Source organism: Rutilus rutilus, assembly GCF_951802725.1.
Source record: "Rutilus rutilus genome assembly, chromosome: 17".
Taxonomy (NCBI): Eukaryota; Metazoa; Chordata; class Actinopteri; order Cypriniformes; family Leuciscidae; genus Rutilus; species Rutilus rutilus.
In genome coordinates, this window is record NC_140230.1 from 37,132,148 (window position 1) to 37,154,647 (window position 22,500).

Sequence of the window (22,500 nt, forward strand, 5' to 3'; positions counted from 1 at the left end):
GAAGACATCAGGCCACAACATCAGCAGATCTTCAGTTCAGGCAGATTTAGTCTTAAAGCACCTTTAAAAACTCCACATAGACACACAAACAACAGTAAAAGCTGGACTTTAAGAGTTGAGGTCGAGACTGTTGGGTGTTTGATCGCTGTGAACCGCCTGACGCTCTCTCTCGCCCGGTCTATAGGAAGCTTCGTGAGGCGATGAACGCTCGGAAGAACGCAGAGAGAGCTGCGATGAGGCTCCACTTCAGGAGCAAGTACCAGCTGACCAAGGTCAACACACACCGCACACACACAAGACCATATAAGGCTCTTTCACAACCAGAACGAGAACTAATGACTCTATCAGCGTTCATACCAGCGGCGATCATGTGCTGTTCATTATAACCGCTGCAGTTTATGGCGCCTGTCGCTTTAAATGCTCGAGCTCTTAAAGCAGGATGGATTCTGATTGGCTCTCAGGGTATAAGTTATGACATCACAAATACTGATAAACACTGGAGGGAAACTGGGAAAGTGAAATGTGTTATAATGGCTTTAATGACTTCCTCGCATGATGGTGTTTGTGTTTGAGAGAATCGTGGAGATGACAGATAACATTAAGATTATTCATAAATAGTTCTTCACATGCGTGTAAATTTTATCTATTCAATTAAAATGGAAATCATGAATATAGAGTTTTGCATGATACTGGTGGTCCAGCTCATCGTCTCCTTTATATTGTTAAAACCCTGGAAGTTGTTCTGAATCTTTCAACATTCCTTCTGATGTTCATCATGTTTATCTGCTGCTGTAACTAGTAGTAAAGATGAAGAGATGATCGGTTCATCTGTCACACACACACACACACACATTTACTGATGAAACTGACAGGATTTGAAAGTTGAGACTTTCTTTCATAAAAATATCAAAGTAGTAAAGAGGAAGAGATGATCGATCTTGGGATTTAAGATCAGAATGAGAATCAGTTAAAGTGGAGAGATCTCTGTGTTACTGTGACGTTAGTTTATCGTGTCCTGACTCCTCCAGCTCATCTGTCTGTTCTCTTCTACACGTCCCAGAATGCCGAGGACCGGGAGCGTGTGCGTGTGGCGGGGGGGAAAGTGTGCCTCCCCCGAGATCTGGCCAAGATGGTTCGGCCCGACACTGATGATGGAGACGACGGCTTCAGTGTGATCAGAGCCTTGCGGAGCCTGCGCTTCAGCAAACACACACACACACACACACGCACGCCAGCCGAAGCAGAGCCGTGCAGAGTCATGTGACTCTCAGAAACACACCGCAGTCATGTGACTCTCGGAAACACACCGCAGTCATGTGACTCTCAGAAACACACACACACACACACACGCCAGCCGAAGCAGAGCCGTGCAGAGTCATGTGACTCTCGGAAACACACCGCAGTCATGTGACTCTCGGAAACACACCGCAGTCATGTGACTCTCGGAAACACACCGCAGTCATGTGACTCTCGGAAACACACCGCAGTCATGTGACTCTCGGAAACACACCGCAGTCATGTGACTCTCGGAAACACACCGCAGTCATGTGACTCTCAGAAACACACACACACACACAAACACACTGTGTACCTTCTAAACTTAAAACACATCTATCTTTTATAAACATTTAAAAATCTAGAATGATTTTCTTTTAAGTTACAATATTCTATATTCTACTAAAGTGATGTATTGTGACTGTAATTGATTGATTTGACTTTAATCTCATTTTAATACATTTTTGTACATTATCTAATTTAACCTGTTAAACAAATACTTTTTTTGTTATATTTTATTTAAATGTTTTATAAATTGATTTATTGATTTATTTTACTTATTTATTCTTTATAGATTTCCTCCAGACCCCAGTTTGATGTGATGCGTTATAGAAGTCAAAATCAGGGCATAGGAAATCGTCACTGAAGAATTATGACATAAAAATGTACATTGACATACTTAGTCATAATTTTGACTGTCGTATGAGATGAAAAGTCATAATTATGAGATTCAAAAGTTTAAATGATTACATTGTCATAATGACTGTGATTAAAAAGTTGACATTGTCATAACTGTGATTTATAACAGCATGATGTCAGAAGTGTTTGAGCATCTTGTGTATTCATAAACATCTGACTCCAGTAATACTGCATATGACTGAACATTTAATAAAATATGCGAATGTGATGTGTGCTTCCAGGGTCGTGATTGTTCTGTTTATGGATATGAACTCGTCTGATGACCTGACGTGTGTCTCTGAGCTCTGCGGCTGGGGTTGCTCTTCTCTTGACCTTTGACCTGATGTCACAGTAACTTAAAAAGTCATAATTATGAGTTTCAAAAGTTTAAATGAGTACTTTGTCATAATATTTCTTTGGTATATCTTAATTAAGACATAAAGTGATCAATGATCAAAATCATGGCATAAAAAAAGTCAACATTGTCACTTAAGGCATAAGTACGGAAGAGGATTAGGGCCAAGCAATAATAAAAAAAATAAAACAATCTCGAGATTAAAGTCATTATAATGCGAGATTAAACTCGTTAAATTTCGAGAAAAAAAGTCGAAATACAATCTTGAGAATAAACTCATTAAATTTCGAGAATAAAGTCGTTTTGTTTCGAGAAAAAAAGTCGAAATGAAATGTACAGAATAAGGCATTGGATCAGTGTTCATTGCATAGCCTACTGATAGAGGACATGGCAGAGTTGGATCACTTAGTCAAGCTATATTTTAGACTTTCTTTCAGTAACAATGAATAGAACATTCTTATGTCTAGGTCGGCTAACTTTAGGTCTTTTTAGAAGAAAAAATCAGTCCAATTTGCGTGATGTACTCGCTTTTGTTCAACATGAAATTCATGGAGGTTTCGTGGTTTCCCAGGATACCATAAGACGCATTATTAAACTTGTTGATCCTCAATGTGTGGAATTTCGACGAAGGAGATCGACTGGCCCAAATGCACTCTGGCATATGGACAGCTATGATAAATTAAAACCGTACGGCATTGCCATTATATGGCTGTATAGATGGTTACAGTCGTTATATTCTGTGGATGGAGGCCTACACAACCAACAACGATTAATAATGCGTATTATGGTATCCTGGAAAATTTTCTCGAAATTTAACGAGTTTTTTCTCGAAATGTAATGAGTTTATTCTCAATATTGTATTTCGACTTTTTCTCTCGAAATTTAACGAGTTTAATCTCGCATTATAATGACTTTAATCTCGAGATGGTTTTATTTTTTTATTATTGCTTGGCCCTAATCCTCTTACTAATGACATAAAAGTTGAAATTATTACTTAAAAATTCTAAATCGACTTAAAAAGGCATTATGAGTCATTAAAAAAATGACATTTTGAGCTGTGTGAATCATATGAGCTAAAAGGTCAAAATGATGAGATTCAAAAGTTTAAATGATTACTTTCTGTCATAGTTATGACTTAGTTTGTCATAATTATTATGTGATAGAGTGATAGTCAACTTTTTATGTCATTATGATTTATAAAAGCATGATGTCAGAAATGTGCTTCCAAGCCACAGGTTTCCAAATGTATTCGAGGTTCTTGTACGTGTTTCAAATCATGTCTTCTGGATCATAAACATCTGACATTTACAGTAATATTGCAGATACACATAAAATAAAAATGCGAATGGTGATTGTTGTGTTTATGGACATGGACTGGCCCGATGACCTGACGTGTGTCTCGCCTCGCAGCTCTGCGGCTGATGTGTTGCTCTTCTCTTGACCTTTGACCTGATGTGGCAGTAACTCACGGGTGCTGTCGAGGACACACACACACTGAAGTGTGTGTTAAAGAGATGAGGAGTGCAGTGTGATCCAGCAGAGAGAGAGATCAGCATGCGGGCCGTGCGAGACTTCTGGGAGATTCCTCACACCGGGAGCAACGGATGGATAAACCTGATGCGCTTCTGGAGAGAGGGAAGATTCAGCCTCCTTCACAAGCACATGGAGGACAGCTTCAGACGCCTCGGGCCCATCTACAGGTGCGGCGTCTCACACACACACACACACACATCTACAGGTGCGGCGTCTCTCACACACACACATCTACAGGTGCGGCGTCTCACACACACACACACACACATCTACAGGTGCGGCGTCTCTCTCTCACACACACACACACACACACATCTACAGGTGCGGCGTCACACACACACACACACACACACACACATCTCTACAGGTGCGGCGTCTCTCACACACACACACACACATCTACAGGTGCGCCGTCTCTCACACACACACACACACACACACACACATTTACAGGTGCGGCGTCTCACACACACACACACACATCTACAGGTGCGGCGTCTCTCACACACACACACACATTTACAGGTGCGGCGTCTCACACACACACACACACACACACATTTACAGGTGCGGCGCCTCACACACACACACACACACACACACACACACACGTACATTTACAGGTGCAGCGCCTCACACACACACACGTAAAGGTGTGGCATCTCACACACTCACACACATTTACAGGTTCAGAATCTCACACACACACACACACACACACACACACACATACAGGTACAGCATCTTACACACACACATACAGGTACATTTTACACACACACACATACAGGTACAGCATTGTGAATTGAATTGTAATGTGAATTAAAAGATTTAGGCATGAAAATATGATTTATTTTGTAAGTTGAAGGAATGTAAGGAATGTGCTGAAATTACTATTTATTTATTATTTATTGATATGATATTGATTATTTGATTTATTGATCAAATCTAGTAATTTGAAGGTATAAATAAAATAGAAAAATCCCCAAAAATCCCCAAATACAATTTGCATGACAAAATTAAAAAAGATGATCAAAAGGAAATAAAATAAGCATAAAATAAGTCTAATTTTAGGGCTTCGGGTCATTTTCACCGGCGAGGGACAGATGAGGGTTAATTAGCCACATACAAATGATCATCTTCAATTATCACTTTACAGTAAGGTCTCATTAGTTAAAGCATGAACAATGAGCAATACGTGTTTACAGCATTTATTAATCATTAATGGGTTAATAAAAATGATCATGTTAATTCACAGTGCATCAACTAATGTTAACAGATGCAACTTACCATCTAAACAAATATTAACACTTTACAAAAAGGTTCCATTAGTTAATGCCTTAACTAATATTAATTAACAATGAGCAATACTTTTGTTGCAGTAACGGTTAATCTTTGTTAACATCAATTAATACAACTGTTCATGTTCAGGTTCATTAACGTTAACATATTTTTAAATCCTAAAACTATTTATTTCCAGGTTTCAAAATCAGTGGGAATGTTTGCTTTTGTTTTTCCTGCCTTTTATCATTTCATATGAGGTTAATATTTCCTATCACTTAAACCTTCGCACAATCATTTCTGAATTATTATTATATCATGTAAGATTATTGGGTAATATTAGACTAATTAGTCACGTTAATAAGCAGTTTTGTTCATGCCACAGATATTTGTTTTAAGATTTGGGAAAAACTTTAGTTTAGGGTTCAATTCTCACAGCTTATTGTCATGCATATTACTAGGATATTGGCTGTTTATTAGTATTTATAAAGCACATATTAATGCCTTATTCAGCATGATCATATTCTACATCCCTTAATCCTACAATACCTAAACTTAACATCTTACTAACTCGTAATGAGGAGTTTATTGAGGCAAAAGTCGTAGTTAATAATGATAATTGGACCCTAATCTAACGTGTGACCAAGATTTGAGCTTCATAAAGATGTTTGAGACTGATTCTCCACTGCTAACATGAGCTTCTTCCTTCCTCCATGAGTTTCTGTCTGATCTTTTAATGAACATTTTATTAGAGTGAAGTGAAAAAAAATCCATTTATAAAATAATAATACGTTTTATTTATATAGCGCCTTTCGAGAACCCAAGGACACTTTACATAATATTGACAAAGAGTTATTATAGTCCAGACGTGAGGTTATAAAAGCATGAACAACAGTTTCAGCCTCTCTGAGATTTGATGAAGGTTGTATACGGGCGATGTTACGGAGAACCCTAAACCTAACCCTAACCCTAACCCTAGGACTTGAGCTGATTGATGTGGGGTTCAAGACATAATTTGGAATCAAATAGTACCTCAAGATTACATGTAGCAGATGAAGGATAGACTATGACTCCATCAGTATGAATGGAGAATTCATGTTGGGAGGAGATGAGGGATTTAGGGTCAGCTTACAGAGTTTCTGTTTTTCAGTATTCAGTTTTGAGAAGTTTTGATCCATCCATGCTTTGAGATCAAACAGGCCGGATGTAATGGAGGAAACAGCATTGGGCTGAGCAGAAAGATATATTTGTGTATCATCCGCATAACTGTGGAAGTGAAGACCACGGCGCTGGAGGATCTGACCCAGAGGAGGCGTGTGGATTAAAAACAACAGTGGACCCAGAACAGACCCTTGGGGTACTCCATGCGAAACTGCAGCAGAATGAGCTGGAGTTTATTAATGCTAATGACCTTTAATAGATATGAGCAGAGATATGAGCTTAGCCACTGAAGGACAGTTCCGTAATACCGATCGCAGTTCAGCGAGATATGAGGACAGAACGGCAAACGGTGTCAAAAGCTCAACTCAGATCCAAAAGGATCAAAAGGCTGAGGGCACCGGTGTCAGAGGAAAGTAGGAGATGAATGAGTGAATGAGGCATTTATATAGCACTTCCATAAGTGCTTTACGATCATATCAGGGGATCTCTCCTCAACTAGATCGTTCGCTACTCTTAGAAGAGCAGTCTCTGTACTGTGACGAAAGCCAGACTGAAGAGGGTTATATTTGTCCAAATTTCCTAGGAATTTCGACCAGAAGGGAAGGTTGGAGATGGATCTAAAGTTCTGTAGATTGTGTCGTCAAGGCCAGGTTTGAGTGACCGCAGGTGTTTTCAGTCCAGCGGAACGTAGCCAGTGATGAGGGATCTATTAATCAAGAGGTTAATAGGCGTAATGAGAGAAGGCAGAATGTTTTGAGAAGGTGTGTTGGTGTAGGATCAAGCTGTCAGGATGAGGAGTTAGATGTAATAATCAACTGTTCAATAGCAGATGAATCAGTGTGTGTAAAGCTTTAGAGCGGTGGAAGGTTCTGGAGGAGGAGATGTGGAGAAGGAATGGTAGATATTGTCAATTTTATTTACAAAAAAATATACACCTTCCAGACTTCATTTCCAAAATGTTCAGTCTAAATAAATATGAATAAATATTATTTAGATACATTTTTAATGCTTCATTTATAATACATGATAAAACGAGAGCATCACAGTATTTCGTAACAAGCAGTAATTATCTTGTTTTTATAATCGTTGGAAGCCAGAATCATCGGCCGGCCCAGTGAGTCCAGGCTGACGATCTCTCTCTCTCTTTCGCACACACACTCTCTCAGGGAGAATCTGGGCACTCAGAGCAGTGTGAACATCATGCTGCCGGCGGACACCGGCGAGCTCTTCCGCGCCGAGGGCCTCCACCCGAGACGCATGACCCTGCAGCCCTGGGCCACACACCGGGAGACTCGCAGACACAGCAAGGGCGTCTTTCTCAAGTCAGTGTGTGTGTGTGTGTGTGTGTGAGTGAGAGAGTGAGGGAGTGAGAGAAGAGTGAGAGAAGAGTGAGAGAGCGAGTGAGAGAGCGAGCGAGGGAGTGAGTGAGAGAGCGATTGAGGGAGTGAGTGAGTGAAAGTGAGAGAGTGAGAGAGTGAGCGAGTGAGGGGGTGAGAGAAGAGTGAGCGAGGGAGTGAGAGAGTGAGTGAGTGAAAGAGAGAGTGAGAGAGTGAGAGAAGAGTGAGAGAGCGAGTGAGTAAGAGAAAGAGTGAGTGAGTGAGTGAGTGAGAGAGAGCGAGGGAGTGAGAGTGAGAGTGAGTGAGAGAGAGAGAGCGAGGGAGTGAGAGAGTGAGAGTGATGGAGTGAGAGAGTGAGTGAGCGAGCGAGAGAGTGAGAGCGAGTGAGAGAGCGAGCGAGAGAGTGAGAATGAGTGAGACAGCGAGAGAGCGAGTGAGTGAGAGATTGAGAATGAGAGAGTGAGCGAGTGAGAGAGCGAGAGAGCGAGTGAGTGAGTGAGTGAGTGAGAGAGTGAGAATGAGTGAGAGCGAGAGAGAGAGCGAGTGAGTGAGTGAGTGAGTGAGTGAGAGAGTGAGAATGAGTGAGACAGCGAGAGAGAGAGCGAGTGAGTGAGTGAGAGAGTGAGAATGAGTGAGACAGCGAGAGAGAGAGCGAGTGAGTGAGTGAGTGAGAGAGTGAGAATGAGTGAGACAGCGAGAGAGAGAGCGAGTGAGTGAGTGAGAGAGTGAGAATGAGTGAGACAGCGAGAGAGTGAGTGAGAGAGTGAGAATGAGTGAGACAGCGAGAGAGAGAGCGAGTGAGTGAGTGAGAGAGTGAGAATGAGTGAGACAGCGAGAGAGAGAGCGAGTGAGTGAGTGAGAGAGTGAGAATGAGTGAGACAGCGAGAGAGTGAGTGAGAGAGTGAGAGAGCGAGAGAGAGAGCGAAAGAGAGAGAGAGAGCGAGTGAGAGAGAGAGTGAGAGAGTGAGTGAGTGAGTGTGTGTGGCACTAAAGTAAGTGTGTGTGTAGGAACGGGATGGAGTGGCGGTCAGACAGGCTGCTGTTGAATAAGGAGGTGATGCTCACTTCAGCTGTTCGCCGGTTTCTTCCTCTGCTGGACGACGTGGCTCAGGATTTCTGCCGATCCCTGCGCCAGCGGGTGGAGGTGGGGGGGGCGGGGGAGACGGGTCAGCGCAGGATGACTCTTGACCCCAGTCCTGACCTCTTCCGCTTTGCCCTGGAAGGTCAGCATTCCTGTTAAGTTTAAATGCAAATCTTGAATAAATTGTTGTAATATAATGTGCTTTATTTTCATTTATTAGAATCTCAAAATCTTTCATTTTGACTTAAAGATGAATCGCTTGTATTCCTCATTTGTAAGTCACATGCTAAATGAATAAATGTAAATGTCAGTTTTGTTGAAAAAGAAAAAATATTTTGGGGTGAGAACGCTTGTTGTTGTTTGGATATTGAGATGTGGGCGTGGCTCTCAAACTTGGAGGCGGATCTGAATGTGAGCTTGCTGTGGATCGTAAGAAAAGGGGCGGGGTTTAAGTAGGCTAAATGATTTAAATGATTGATTGGAGAAAACCAGTCATATAGAGACAAGTCCAGTTCTGACATTCTGATTAAACATTACCAGGTAAAAAAGCTGTAGTTCACAGTAAGATCATGAAACGTCTCTGTCTCCAAGCGAGCTGCCATGTTCTGTACGGCGAGCGCATCGGTCTGTTCTCGTCCTCTCTGTCTGAAGAGTCTGAGCGCTTCATCTGGGCCGTGGAACGAATGCTGGCCACAACTCCGCCGCTGCTGTACCTGCCCCCCCGCCTGCTGCTGCACCTGCGCGCCCCCCTGTGGACGCAACACGCCACTGCATGGGACCACATCTTCACTCACGGTGCGTCCCTCGCTCACACAGCATGTGGTCTGTTGTGAGCAGTGTTGGGGAAAGTTACTTTTAAAAGTTATGCAATAAAAAAAAATCCCCAAATCCCCCAAAAAGTTACTAATTGTGTTACTTAGTAACTTTTTATGTAAAGTAATGCGTTACGTTACTTTTACATTACTTTTTCTCACCTGGGCTGGGCTGGGCTTGCTTGTTTGTTTTTAATAACAACAACAAAAAAGTTATATTTTTGGCAAATGTTAAGGCCCTTTCACACCAAAAGTGAAGTGAATAATCCTCAGACTGAAGGAAATGCATATTTATGCCTGTACAGTACAGTATTGTACAGTAGAGGGCGCCACTCAAACAAACCTTTCAGATGCTGCTGCTGTTCTGGATTAAAGAACAATAGGAAACAGAAGTTCAACACTATTATTTCTAAATCTAATCCAAAGTCATTTTTGGTTATTAGTATGGTTGAATTAAATCATTGAAGGTCAGCAGCAAAGACATTGGCTAATAAAGTGAGATTAAATACATAAAGTATATTTGTGTAATTGAATATAGTTAATTCTAAAAGTTTTGCGTAAAATTCTGAGATTGTATTTTACTGTTTATATTCATTTTGAGGAATACTGAATGTTTTCGTGCAAGTGAGACGAGTAAATGCATGTTCACGTTTAGTCTAGAACTAAAATACCCATCATGTTTACACAGCGCGCACACACACACACACACACACACACACACACACACACCTCCTCACTTTATTTCTCTCAACATGGGGACAGGAGAGCTGTCAGTCAATAAATGTAACTAGCGTTACTTATTTGAAAAAGTAACTTTGATATTTTGTTGTAAATTGAAAAAGTAATGCGTTACTTTACTAGTTACTTGAAAAAGTAATCTGATTACATAACTCAAGTTACTTGTAATGAGTTTCCCCCAACACTGGTTGTGTGCATGTGTTTATGTGTGTGTGTGTTTGCAGCGGAGGCGCGCATCCAGCGGGGGTATCAGCGTCTGCAGACGGGGACATCCGGAGGCTCTGAGGGGCGTTTCCAGGGCGTGCTGGGGCAGCTGATCGACGCGGGGCAGTTATCATTAGAGCTGATCAGAGCCAACATCACCGAACTGATGGCCGGCGGAGTCGATACGGTACAATCTCACATGCACCGACCAACAAACTGACAACAACTTAAAGCGATAGTTCATACAAAAGCGTCATAGTTCAGTTCTGTCATGAAACTCTAGATGGCGCAGGCTGATAGGTCCTCTGATGGATAACTCAATCTGCTTGCAAACACATCATTTTCTACAGGGCACAGCTGATTGGTTCCATAAGCCGTTCCTTCATCTTCAGAACACAAAGATATTTTTTCTTTCTGTCCATCCATTGAAAGGGAACGAACTTGTCACAATATTCCTCATTTAAATATTTAAAACGCAGAATAAAGGGGCGGGGCCTGGTTGAGTTAGTTATTAGTGTGTTAAACTGGCGGTTATGGTAAGGGGCAGGACATTTCCCAAACACACTCAAAGCGCTCGACCAATCACAACACACTGCTCCAGCCGACCAATCAGAGCACAGTGTGCTTTTCAGAAGGAGGGGCTTCATAGAGACAGGAACTAAACAGAGCGTTACTGACAGACTGGGAATAGAGGAGCCGCAACAATGGAGAATATGGGGGAATTAATATGTTTTATGAACATTCAATCACTCAGACCGCCGTCCCGCTGCAGTTTGCTCTCTTCGAGTTGGCGCGCAACCCTGACATGCAGGAGCGTGTGCGAGCGCAGGTGCTGTCGTCATGGCAACAGGCATCAGGAAACCCCCAGAAGGCCCTGCAGGGGGCGCCACTGCTGAAAGGAACCGTGAAGGAGACACTGAGGTGAGAGAGAGGCCTGATCATCAAGAATATCATCAGAAAGACAAGTAAGCTTAATAATTTCAGAGCAGCTTCACAGTATTAAATGGGAGAATAACAGAATCACTGATGAAACTTCATCAAATATGAGACAGACTTAGAGTCAGGAGTGAAGCAGCTCTACAGAAGAAGAGAGAGTCATTATTCAGCTCAAGTTCTGTTCTCATCTGATCAGTGGCCATATGATTTCAGACGCTGAGAGTGTGTTTGTGTGTTCCAGGCTGTATCCGGTGGGAATCACCGTCCAGAGGTATCCGGTTCGAGACATCGTCCTCCAGAACTACCATGTGCCGGCAGGGGTGAGACAAACACACACATCTGACCGAATCAGGAAAACATTTTCACATTATTAACGTTTGTGCTGTGTTGAAAATCCTTAAGCAAAACTGGTGTTTCCCAGTGTTTTAAACTGCTTGTAAACCTCCAGTAATGACCAAATATTGGATTCCATCTTTTTATCAACTTCTTTTCTTTCAGTTAGCACAGGTTTAGGCCTCGTTGATCTAAGCTTAGTGGGGGTTTTTAACACTGAGGCGCATGAGTGTCTTGAGTGTCTGTACTTGAGTATTGTTTTTTCTGGAAACTTTTTACTTCAACTTTACTACATTTGAAAGACAAATATCATACTTTTTACTCCACTACATTTCTGTCAAGTTCCTCGAGTAGAAAGTAGTAACGTCAGTCAGGCGAGGATTTGGTTGCATTTTGGTTGGAAATGAGAGTCGGGTTGACGCCAGAACTCGACTGATGTTGGTTATTGACGTCAACCTGATTTTCATTTTCAACCACAATACGTCTGTCCAACGTTGGAGATTAATGTCAATCCGGCGTTGGATTCTGAAATTAACCTGATTTTCATTTTCAGCGTTGGGTTTGGTCTTCTAAATGTGAATTTTGTCATTGTTTTGGAGCACACTAGCTTATAGATAACAGTAAGGCACAAAGGCCAAAGCCAAAGAACTATTTTGTGAAGCTCAACAATCTTTTGCTGCACATCAGAACTATATTCTGTTGTATTACTGATTCTGATGTATGATAAAGGGAATTTGGCCTTTGTGTTTCCTCATATTTATACTACAGTGAAACTAGAAGTCATAGCTAGACCATTTCATGTTCCTGTCACCCAGTCACCCTGATGTGCAAAAAAAACAAAAAAAACATAGATATAAATGGAAATATACTTCAGAGATATTTTACTCTTAGGAATTTCTAGGGGTGCCAATAATTATGCATTGGAGACAAACATTTATTTTCTATTGTGATTTTCCCCCACTTTAAATTCTTTTACTTTAATGAAAGGTTCGATTTTTGTGTGCATTTTTTGAATGAAAGATCATAAGGATAAACAATGCAGATTTTGCACATATTTACCAAGGGTGCCAATAGTGGAAATGCCCGGAAAACATGAGGGTAAAATACATGTGACTGTCAGCATCCCTGATGTAAAGCGGTGTTTCAGACGCTGGTGCAGGTGTGCCTGTATCCTCTGGGCCGGAGTCACGAGGTGTTCGAGAGCCCGCAGCGCTTCGAGCCGGGCCGCTGGGCCAGAGCTGAGCTGGGTTCTGGAGGAGGGTTCCTCTCGCTGGCGTTCGGCTTCGGCTCCAGACAGTGTGTGGGTCGCAGGATCGCAGAGAACGAGATGCAGCTGCTGTTACTGCACGTGAGTTACTGCACAACACCTGATCACTCACAAACCGGATCGAGTCACAGCAAAGTCACGGGTTCTGAGACTGACAGCCGTCTGCGTGCTCTAGATTCAATCTTAGTGTCGTTCCCATTGAAATAGATGCAAACACTGAGCCTCGGTTGTGCACGCGTGGCCAAAGGCAAGGGTTTATTATTTAGGTTTAGATTCTGGGTTATTAAAACCATTAAAAAAAATGAAATACTTGATAGTAAATAAAGTTAACTTAACTAAAGTAAAATATTAGAACGTTTCAGCAACATTTCTCACTTTCATTCAGTTTAATTTTAAGTACTAAAATAATTCAAACTAAATAAACTAAAAATAATAAATAATAAAAACTTTATAGACATTTAAAAAAAACTAATACAAAAACAACAAAATGCCTGAAACTTTAACCAAACTTAAAGTGAAAACAGAAGATATCACAGCAAAATCTAATTCAAAATATTAACAAAATTGTAATAGACAGTATAGACATGATATTAAATCAACACTGGTTAGATTATACACTGTAAAAAAATGATTTAAAAAAACGTTATTAAACTAAGATTATTGGATTGGATTATAATATCATTATAGGATTTCTTTTACAGGAAAATACTACTTCAGTCTTTCTACTAATTCAGTGTGTTTCTGTGTGTGTGTTTGTAGATTCTGAGGAACTTCAGACTGAGTGTTTCATCCACAGAAGATTTGAACACCAAATACACACTCATTCTGCAGCCCGAGTCTCCGCCCAGAATCACCTTCACCACACTCTCACATTAATCAATCAACCAATCAATCAATCAGTCAATCAGTCAATCAATCCATCAATCCATCAATCAATCCATCAATCCATCAATCAATCCATCAATCCATCAATCCATCCATCCATCCATCCATCAATCCATCCATCAATCCATCCATCCATCAATCCATCCATCCATCAATCCATCAATCCATCCATCCATCAATCCATCCATCCATCCATCAATCCATCCATCAATCCATCCATCCATCCATCCATCCATCCATCCATCAATCCATCAATCCATCAATCCATCAATCCATCCATCCATCCATCCATCAATCCATCAATCCATCCATCAATCCATCCATCCATCCATCCATCCATCAATCCATCCATCCATCAATCCATCCATCCATCCATCCATCCATCCATCCATCAATCCATCCATCCATCAATCCATCAATCCATCAATCCATCCATCAATCCATCAATCCATCCATCAATCCGTCCGTCAACCGGTCTGAATCAGTCTGAGATCGACCGACACCATTAGCAACACCTTCATCTGCAGGCATGAACAAGTGAACTTAAAAATTACACTCAGATTTAACATATTAAATATACTTCAGGATATTAAATAATGCACTTTTTAAAACATGCTTTCAGTGCATCGTTACAGTGATAATTCTGAGCATACAGTTTAAAAGATACCTAACATATATTTACAGTATATACAGTACTTCCACTTTAAGAGTATTTTTCTGAAATATGTTTTTTTTTACATATATACTTAAAGTGTGTTCAAAGTTGTATTGTGAAAATATGTAAGATCATGATTTTAATACAGATTTTGGAAAAGGAAATGTCTTTGAAATGCAATAAAGTATTTTCTGATCACTACTTTCAGTGTGAAACATTTATATTTATTCCTTTGCCCGACGCTTTTCTCCCTGAGAACCGAAGCCTCGATCTCCAGGAGATCTGAACATTTAAGACGAGTGTTTGTTCTGGATCATGTGGAGAATCCACACATGATGTCCAGATTCTTCTGATTCCACTAAACAAACACGTTCTGAAGAGTGAGCGCACGTGTGTGTGTGTGTGTGTGTGTGTGTGTGTGTGTGTGTGTGTCCTTCAGTGTTCAGATGAATCGACCTTTGACCTTGACTCGTGTGCGGCCTCTGTCAGCCTGAGTCCTGTAGGTGGCGCTGCAGAAGATCAGTGTGTCTTCAGATGTCTTGAGACTCCCTCAACACGAGACACGACGCTCAGGTAGGAGAACATCTGTCATATCTTATATCAACATCATATCTGCATGTCAGCGTGTTTATGTCGATGTCCGACTCTGAGAACCAAGTATCCGAACACCTGGAAAAACTTCTTACATAATTGTTTGTGGTCAAAGGTCAGCTCTTTGTTTCAGTGTTCATGATCTGAAGTGGTTCAGTCATAACAATAGAGCTGATGCTCCTGCAGATCTCAGTCTGATATATAATTCAATTGTTTTTTAGCTGTAAAACAACTTTATTGTCTGTTTTTGCATGAGCTTGCTTTGATTCCAGTGTTCCTGCTTCTGCTCAAAGGTTTGTTTGTCCACTAGCTATTGATTTACTGCCCGCTTCAGTCACTGCAAACACTGTGACTTTATTATTGTTGCTCTGAACTGAGATAAAGGGTTTCAGAGAAAATCAGAGGTCAAAGGTCACAGGTCTTCCTAATCCACTCACTCTAGTGATTCAAGCTTTGGCCGTATAAATATGAGCATATGAAGATGTTCAAACAGCAACTCAAGTCTGTTTTTAAACAACTACTTGAACTTGAAACTGATTCCTGTTCTTTTATCAGTCCTTCTCAGGTGAGATTCACTGTCAGTCAGAAACAGGAGGACATTTTCTTTTAAGAGAGCGTTTGATCGGACTAAAGAAAAATATGCTTTATTTATATAGTGTTTTATAACAGAATGAACAGTAGTGCTTTAACTAGTAAGCATAAAAACACTGCGAAAAATGACGTTCTAACTCAGATATTTCCCAGCACAAATATTGTTTAATAAATAAAGTTGTTTTCTGAAAAATGTATCAAATGTTTGTGCTTAAAAGAAGAACAAATATCTGCCAATGGAGTCAAAAATAATCTTGTTTTCCTTTTAGAATAAATTTTTTTGACCCCATTGGAAGAATAAATTTATATAAAAACCAAATTAATTTAAATTAAAATAAGTGTATTTTAATCAGTTATAATTGCATTTATTCACTGCAAAAGACAATCAAAATTTTCCACAAAAAACAAACAAATTTAGTGATTAAACTTATTTAGAATGAAAATAAATGTTTTCTATATTAATACATTTTTGTTTTTATTTTTATTCTGCGGTTAGGGTTAGATATTAGGTTAAATATTGGAAAAAGTATAATAACTAAAGGATCGGTGTCGTTCGTGGTGTTCTGATACGCTGATTTGCTGCTCAAGAAACATTTCTGATAATTATCAATGTTTATTCAGCAGAAGACAGTCATGATTCAGTTTTCATCTGATAGGGTTCATGATTTAATCTCTCTGCTGCGGGAGGTCTGGATTCGGTGAAGCACGGATGTTTGTCTTTGGATATCTTTAGTAAGGACAAAGTCTGGATGGTCATTTTTAGAATCATGTGTGCAAACACACGCTGACCTGAACACTTGAGCAGAGGGAGGAGAGACCGCCGGATGAATAAAGCACGCGTGTGTGTGTGTGTGTGTGTGTGAGAGACGGTCAGTGTGTGCAGTGGATCGGTGCTGGTCAGGATGGGTGGTGAGTAACTCACTTCTGCTCCTCAAACTGGTGATGATGGAGATTCACTCTCTGATCTAATTGATGCTGGCAAATCTGTTAATAAATCACCGTAACATACGGCTAAAATGATGTTACAAGACATTGCATGTCATTTTGATTATAAAATTACTTAGATATTCTTGCAGGGCGTTAAAAAGTGTGTGTGTGTGTGTGTGTGTGTGTGTGTGTGTGTGTGTGTGTGTGTGTTTGCAGTGAACTCTTCTTTTATCCATGTGACTGAACTGCACTAACTCTGTCCATTCATCCTCTCTCTCTCTCTCTCTCTCTCTCTCTCTCTGTCTCTCTCTCTCTCTCTGTCTCTCTCTCTCTCTCTCTGTCTGTAATTTGACCTTGCTGATGTTCTTTAGTCTTTCTCTCCATGAACAGAATCTCAGCAGTTGTCAGATGTGTTTCTCTTTAGTGTGTTTTGTCACTGTCAAAATTCTTTCTCTCTTCTCTGTATTCTGTTGTTTTCTTCTTTTTATTTGCTCGTCCTTGACAAACTCTCATCTGTCTGTTCGTCACGTAACATTACCAGCATCTACATCCAGTAAAGTCATAAAGAGAAATCACAGATCGCATGAATATCCAGTGATATTATTGGTCTGACTGCACTGACACTATCAGATGAGAACATTTGATCTGAATAATGACTCTCTCTTCTTCTGTAGAGCGGCTTCACTCCTGACTCTAAGTTTGTCTCATATTTGATGAAGTTTCATCAGTGATTCTGTTATTCTCCTGTTTATTACTGTGAAGCTGCTCTGAGACGATCTGTACTGTATAAAGCGCTGTAGAAATAAAAGCTGACTCGCCTTGAATGATTGTTGAATGAGTGTCGTGAAAGGAGAGGAAATCATTGAGCCGACCATCAATAACAAATATTAGTATTCCAGAGATATTATTTATCAATCTCTTTATAAATGTCAGGGTTGTGGTTGTCAGACTTAGCTTGAGTTTCACTAATTAGTTTAAGCACGAGTATATGTTTCATTGACTCATGATGCCAGAATTCAACGGCTCTTGTTTGTATTTTAATGTTAAAGTCCTCCTGTGTTCAGTCATTTTATCCCTTAAAACTCATCTTTGATCACCAAAATGACATATTTAAACGTTTTTTTTCATGCTTTAAAATATCTTGAATGTAACTCGACACCCTCGCCTCATTTAGTATGCGCGGTTCTATGAATATGCAAATGAGCCCCGCCTCCACTCACTCAGAGATCCACTGGTTGACGATCACACGTTGATCTGATTGGTTACAAGGTAGTTTGTGACGTCAGAAACACCAGCGATTTCAAAGCGTGTGTTTGAGACTGTCTTTGGTTCACTGCAGTTTTAAGGAGGAAATACTCAGCAATGGTGTCGACTTATGAACTTACACATGGTTCGTCTTAAAGCATATTGAAAACACCACATAGACTTTAATAACATTGCTGCGAGAAGCAGACATTGTGCCATAGAGTTATTGAAGGCTTTTCAGTCCAAAAATCACCAACATTCACCATGGATTTAATGTAGTAAACCTTACTGTAACCATGGTATAATGGCAGAAATAGTTGAATGTTTGGTTTAGTCAGATCACATAGAACGAGGGGTTTAAGCCCAGTTCAGCCCTGCAGCCATTGCCTTTTTTTTTACCTCAATTTTTAACCTATAATATTTGTCCTCAAATTTCACTCCTGTACAGTAGAATTGATTTAATGATTGCGTGTTATAATTTTAATTGGCCAAACCGTGATTTTATGGCATGAAATGCCCTCTGAGACCTTCCTCTGGGACACCATGAGTTTGGTTTGCTCCAGAATTGCTGTGAGAGAGAGACAGCAGAACCTCTGACCGTCTCTCTCTCTCTCTCTCTCAGCTCGTATCAGACGTTACTCTGAAGTCATGGCTCTGCCGGACTCCTTCATTCAGAAGCAACAGCTGGACGCCTCGATGGCCGACACGTTCCTGGAGCATCTGTGTCTGCTGGACATCGACCAGGAGCCGATCACGGCGCGCAACACCAGCATCATCTGCACTATCGGTCAGGCCTGTAATCAGCAGCACATGCAGTACAGTTCATGTCATTCCGAGTCTAGATACTTTTAAATGTATAAATATACACTATATTGCCAAAAGTTTTTTGACTTTAATGACATCCCATTCCTGATCCGTAGGGTTTAATACGGAGTTGCTCCACCCTTTGCTGCTATAACAGCTTCAACTCCTCTGGGAAGGCTTTCCTCAAGGTTTAGGAGTGTGTTTATGGGAATGTTTGACCATTCTTCTAGAAGTGCACTTGTGAGGTCAGACACTGATGTTGGACGGGAAGGCTCTCAGTCTCGCTCTAATTCATCCCAAAGCTGTTCTATCGGGTTGAGGTCAGGACTCTGTACAAGCCAGTCCAGTTCCTCCACACCAAACTCCTCATCCATGTCTTTATGGACCTGCTCTGTGCACTGGAGCGCAGTCATGCGGGAACAGGAACATCCAAACAAAGTTGGGAGCATGAAATTGTCCAAAATGTCTTGGTCTGCTGAAGCATTAAGAGTTCCTTTCACTGGAACTAAGGGGCCAACCCCTGAAGAACAACCCCACACCATAACCCCCTCCTTCCCCAAACATTCACAAGTGACTTCTACACACTGTTCTTGAGCTAATCTGAAGGCCACAGAAGTTTAGAGGACTGTATCTGTAGACTCTGCAGAAAGTAAGAGTTGCTGTTGTTCCCAATTGCTTCCACTTTGTTGTAATATCACTAACAGTTGACTGTGGAATATTCAGTAGTGAGGAAATTTCATGAATGGACTTATTGCACATGTGGCAACCGATCACGGTCCCACGCTTGAGTTCACTGAGCTCCTGAGAGCGACCTGTTCTTTCACAGATGTGTGTAGAAGCGTCTGCGTGGGTCATGTGCTTGATTTATACAACTGTGGCCATGGAAGTGATTGGAGCTCCTGAATTGAATGAATGACCCAATACTTTTGGCAATATAGTGTGTATATATATATATATATATATTTAATAAAAATGCAGCTAACAGTGCTTTTCCAGTGAAAGTGTTTTCAGATGCTCATCTTCTCTTCTTCATCTCTCTGCATCTGTCTGTCTGTCATGTGACTGTTTTAGGCCCCGCCTCCCGCTCCGTCACCAAACTCCAGGAGATGGTGAAGGCTGGAATGAACATCGCCAGGCTCAACTTCTCTCACGGCTCTCATGAGGTCAGTGTGTGTGTGTGTGTGTGTGTGTGCGCGTGTCTCTATGACACATGTTCAGCGTCTCACACGTGTCTCTCTCAGTATCACAGACAGACGATCCGTAACATCCGTGAGGCCGTGGAGACGCTGACCTCTGACCCGCTGTACTACAGGCCTGTCGCCATCGCTCTCGACACTAAAGGACCAGAGATTCGTACCGGCCTGGTTAAAGGGGTACGACTTACTCTCTGAAGGAGTGTGTGTGTGTGGAGTGTGTGTGTAGAATGTGTGTGTGTGTGTGTGTGTGTCTGTGTGTGTGTGTGTGTGTCTGTGTGATGGGTAGGTTTAGGGGTCGAGTTAGTGTGTGAGTTTGTGTGTGTGTGTGTGTGTGTGTGTGTGTGAGTGAGTGAGTGATGGGTAGGTTTAGGGGTCGGGTTAGTGTGTGTGTTCTGATCGTGTGTGTGTGTGTGTGTGTGTGTGTGTGTGTGTGAGTGAGTGATGGGTAGGTTTAGGGGTCGGGTTAGTGTGTGTGTTCTGATCGTGTGTGTGTGTGTGTGTGTGTGTGTGTGTGTGTGTGAGTGAGTGATGGGTAGGTTTAGGGGTCGGGTTAGTGTGTGTGTTCTGATCGTGTGTGTGTTCTGATCATGTGTGTGTTCTGATCATGTGTGTGTGTGTGTGTGTGTGTGTGTGTCAGAGTGCAGATGCTGAGGTGACGCTGCAGCGCGGAGCGTCGGTTCGGGTCGTGACAGCAGAGGCGGACTGTGATAAGACGGACGGGTCTGTAATCTGGTTGGATTATCCCAGCCTGACTCGCGTGATCAAAAAGGGAAGCAGAATATTCATTGATGACGGACTCCTCGCTCTCAAAGTCCTGGAGATCGGTAACAAACACCAGCTCATATTTACACGGAGAACACCGTGAGCTTTAAGAAGCTGCAGTGTGACATTATTTTCATGAAGCATTTCTCCTCTTATGGACTGTCAGGTGACACGTGGGTGGAGGCTCGTGTGGAGAACGGTGGGATTCTAGGTAGTCGTAAAGGGGTGAACCTGCCGGGGGCGGAGCTAGTGGACCTGCCGGCGGTGAGCGAGCGCGACCGGTCCGACCTGCTGTTCGGCGTGGAGCAGGACCTGGACATCGTCTTTGCCTCCTTCATCCGCTCGGCCAAGGACGTGAGGGCCGTGAGGGCGGTGCTGGGAGACAGAGGACGAGACATCAAAGTCATCAGCAAAGTGGAAAGCAGACAGGGCGTTCTGAAGTGAGACACACACACACACATTCAAACACACACAAGTCAAGTCACCTTTATTAATATAGCGCTTTTTACGAGACAGATTGCTTCAAAGCAGCTTCACAGAGATAACAGGGAAATAATGCAACAAAGTTTGTTTCTGCTGTACAGCAGATCCAGAAGAAAATAGCGTCACAGTCCAGCTTAAGTAAGTTCAGTGATGGTTCATTTTTGTTGTAAAAAAGTTATTAATTTAGTTAATTTATATTTATAGCCGTTCTGGAGAAAACCGTGATGTCATCGTCCAGCTCAGTTCAGTTCTCATATAATGGTGTCAATGCAGGAGAGCAATAATATTGTAGAATATTAAATGACTAAGCAGCCAAAAGACAAAGGCGACAGTGAAGAAACCAAAACTCCATCAGTGACAGAATGGAGGAATAAACCTTGGGAGAATCCAGACTCAGTCGCTCAGTTCTCCTCTGGCCAATGAACCAACAGTGTGTGATTATGATTCAGGTCAGAAGTCAGATTGGATCAGAACATTCAGAATAGTTATCCAGTTCTGGTAAGAACTTGAGCTGCTGCGTTTTGGACCAGCTGTAGTTTGTTTATTAAGCGTGCAGGGCAACCACCCAGTAGAGCATTACAGTAATCTAGCCCAAAAGTGTGCCATGAACGCATGAAAGCATATGTTGTAATTTAGATATATTTTTAAGATGTAAGAATGCGTTTTTACAGATGCTAGAAACGTGGTTTTCAAATAAAAGATTGGTGTCAAAGAGCACACACACACACACACACACACACACACACACCCAGGTTCCTAACCGACGACGAAGACTTGACAGAGCAGCCATCAAGTGTTAGACAGTATTCTAGATTATTACGTGAGGAAGTTTTGTCCAATAATTAGAAACTGTTTTTTCAGAGTTAAGTAGTAGGAAATTACTAGCCATCCAGTTTTTTATATCAGCTACCCAGACAGCAACATGGTGTCAGCCCAGATCCGGGATTCCACTCGACACTATGTTGCTGTCTGGCAATGCATCCCGTTAGTTTTGTGAATTGGGAAGTTTCGTTAGGGCGCAAAGAAATATAGAGCTGAGTATCATCAGCATAACAGTGAAAACTAATGCCATGCTTCCTAATGATATCTCCCAAGGGTAGCATGTACTGAGTCTGTGTGTGTGTGTGTGTGTGTGTGTGTGTGTGTGTGTGAGTGTGTGTAAGGGTAGCATGTACAGAGTGTGTGTGTGTGTGAGTGTGTGTAAGGGTAGCATGTACAGAGTGTGAGTGTGTGTAAGGGTAGCTTGTACAGAGTGAACCGCAACGGTCCTAGTACTGAGCCTTGTGGTACGCCATACTGAACTTGTGATCGATGTGACATCTCTTCATTTACTGCTACAAACAAACAAACACACACACACACTCATACAC

The 22,500-nt window shown here is 41.6% G+C and overlaps 3 protein-coding genes across 5 annotated transcripts in view; all 3 read left to right on the forward strand.

Moving 5' to 3' along the window:
- LOC311276059 (complexin-3-like) overlaps positions 1 to 2,191 on the forward strand; it is a 6,203-nt gene extending 4,012 nt beyond the window's left edge. For both annotated transcript variants that reach the window (XM_084385520.1, XM_084385519.1), the window contains exons 3-4: positions 185 to 272; positions 1,061 to 2,191. In XM_084385520.1, coding sequence (XP_084241646.1) covers positions 185 to 272; positions 1,061 to 1,264 — 292 coding nt within the window. In that variant the 3' untranslated portion in view covers positions 1,265 to 2,191. The remainder of the gene's footprint in view (positions 1 to 184; positions 273 to 1,060) is intronic.
- Positions 2,192 to 3,819: 1,628 nt separating this feature from the next.
- LOC311276058 (cytochrome P450 11B, mitochondrial-like) lies at positions 3,820 to 14,732 on the forward strand. The gene is made up of 9 exons (XM_084385518.1): positions 3,820 to 4,008; positions 7,450 to 7,605; positions 8,629 to 8,843; positions 9,293 to 9,496; positions 10,476 to 10,642; positions 11,210 to 11,376; positions 11,633 to 11,711; positions 12,872 to 13,072; positions 13,751 to 14,732. Exons 1-9 carry the CDS (start codon positions 3,863 to 3,865, stop codon positions 13,865 to 13,867), a joined length of 1,452 nt encoding a protein of 483 aa, XP_084241644.1. The 5' UTR covers positions 3,820 to 3,862; the 3' UTR covers positions 13,868 to 14,732.
- Positions 14,733 to 14,955: 223 nt separating this feature from the next.
- Positions 14,956 to 22,500, forward strand: part of pklr (pyruvate kinase L/R) — a 10,355-nt gene continuing 2,810 nt past the window's right edge. The window contains exons 1-6 of one of the 2 annotated variants that reach the window (XM_084385516.1): positions 14,956 to 15,104; positions 18,508 to 18,672; positions 19,761 to 19,852; positions 19,931 to 20,062; positions 20,523 to 20,709; positions 20,814 to 21,087. In XM_084385516.1, coding sequence (XP_084241642.1) covers positions 18,534 to 18,672; positions 19,761 to 19,852; positions 19,931 to 20,062; positions 20,523 to 20,709; positions 20,814 to 21,087 — 824 coding nt within the window. In that variant the 5' untranslated portion in view covers positions 14,956 to 15,104; positions 18,508 to 18,533. Of the gene's footprint in view, positions 15,105 to 16,485; positions 16,623 to 18,507; positions 18,673 to 19,760; positions 19,853 to 19,930; positions 20,063 to 20,522; positions 20,710 to 20,813; positions 21,088 to 22,500 lie in introns of those variants that run through there. The other variant, XM_084385515.1, reaches the window with a different exon arrangement.

Excerpts from the sequence above, each read along its gene's own strand:
- LOC311276058 (XM_084385518.1), top strand. The coding sequence starts at position 3,863 with ATGCGGGCCGTGCGAGACTTCTGGGAGATTCCTCACACCGGGAGCAAC. Across the intron at positions 9,497-10,475 it reads GGACCACATCTTCACTCACG|CGGAGGCGCGCATCCAGCGG; the intron begins GTGCGTCCCTCG and ends GTGTGTTTGCAG. Across the intron at positions 10,643-11,209 it reads TGGCCGGCGGAGTCGATACG|ACCGCCGTCCCGCTGCAGTT; the intron begins GTACAATCTCAC and ends TCAATCACTCAG.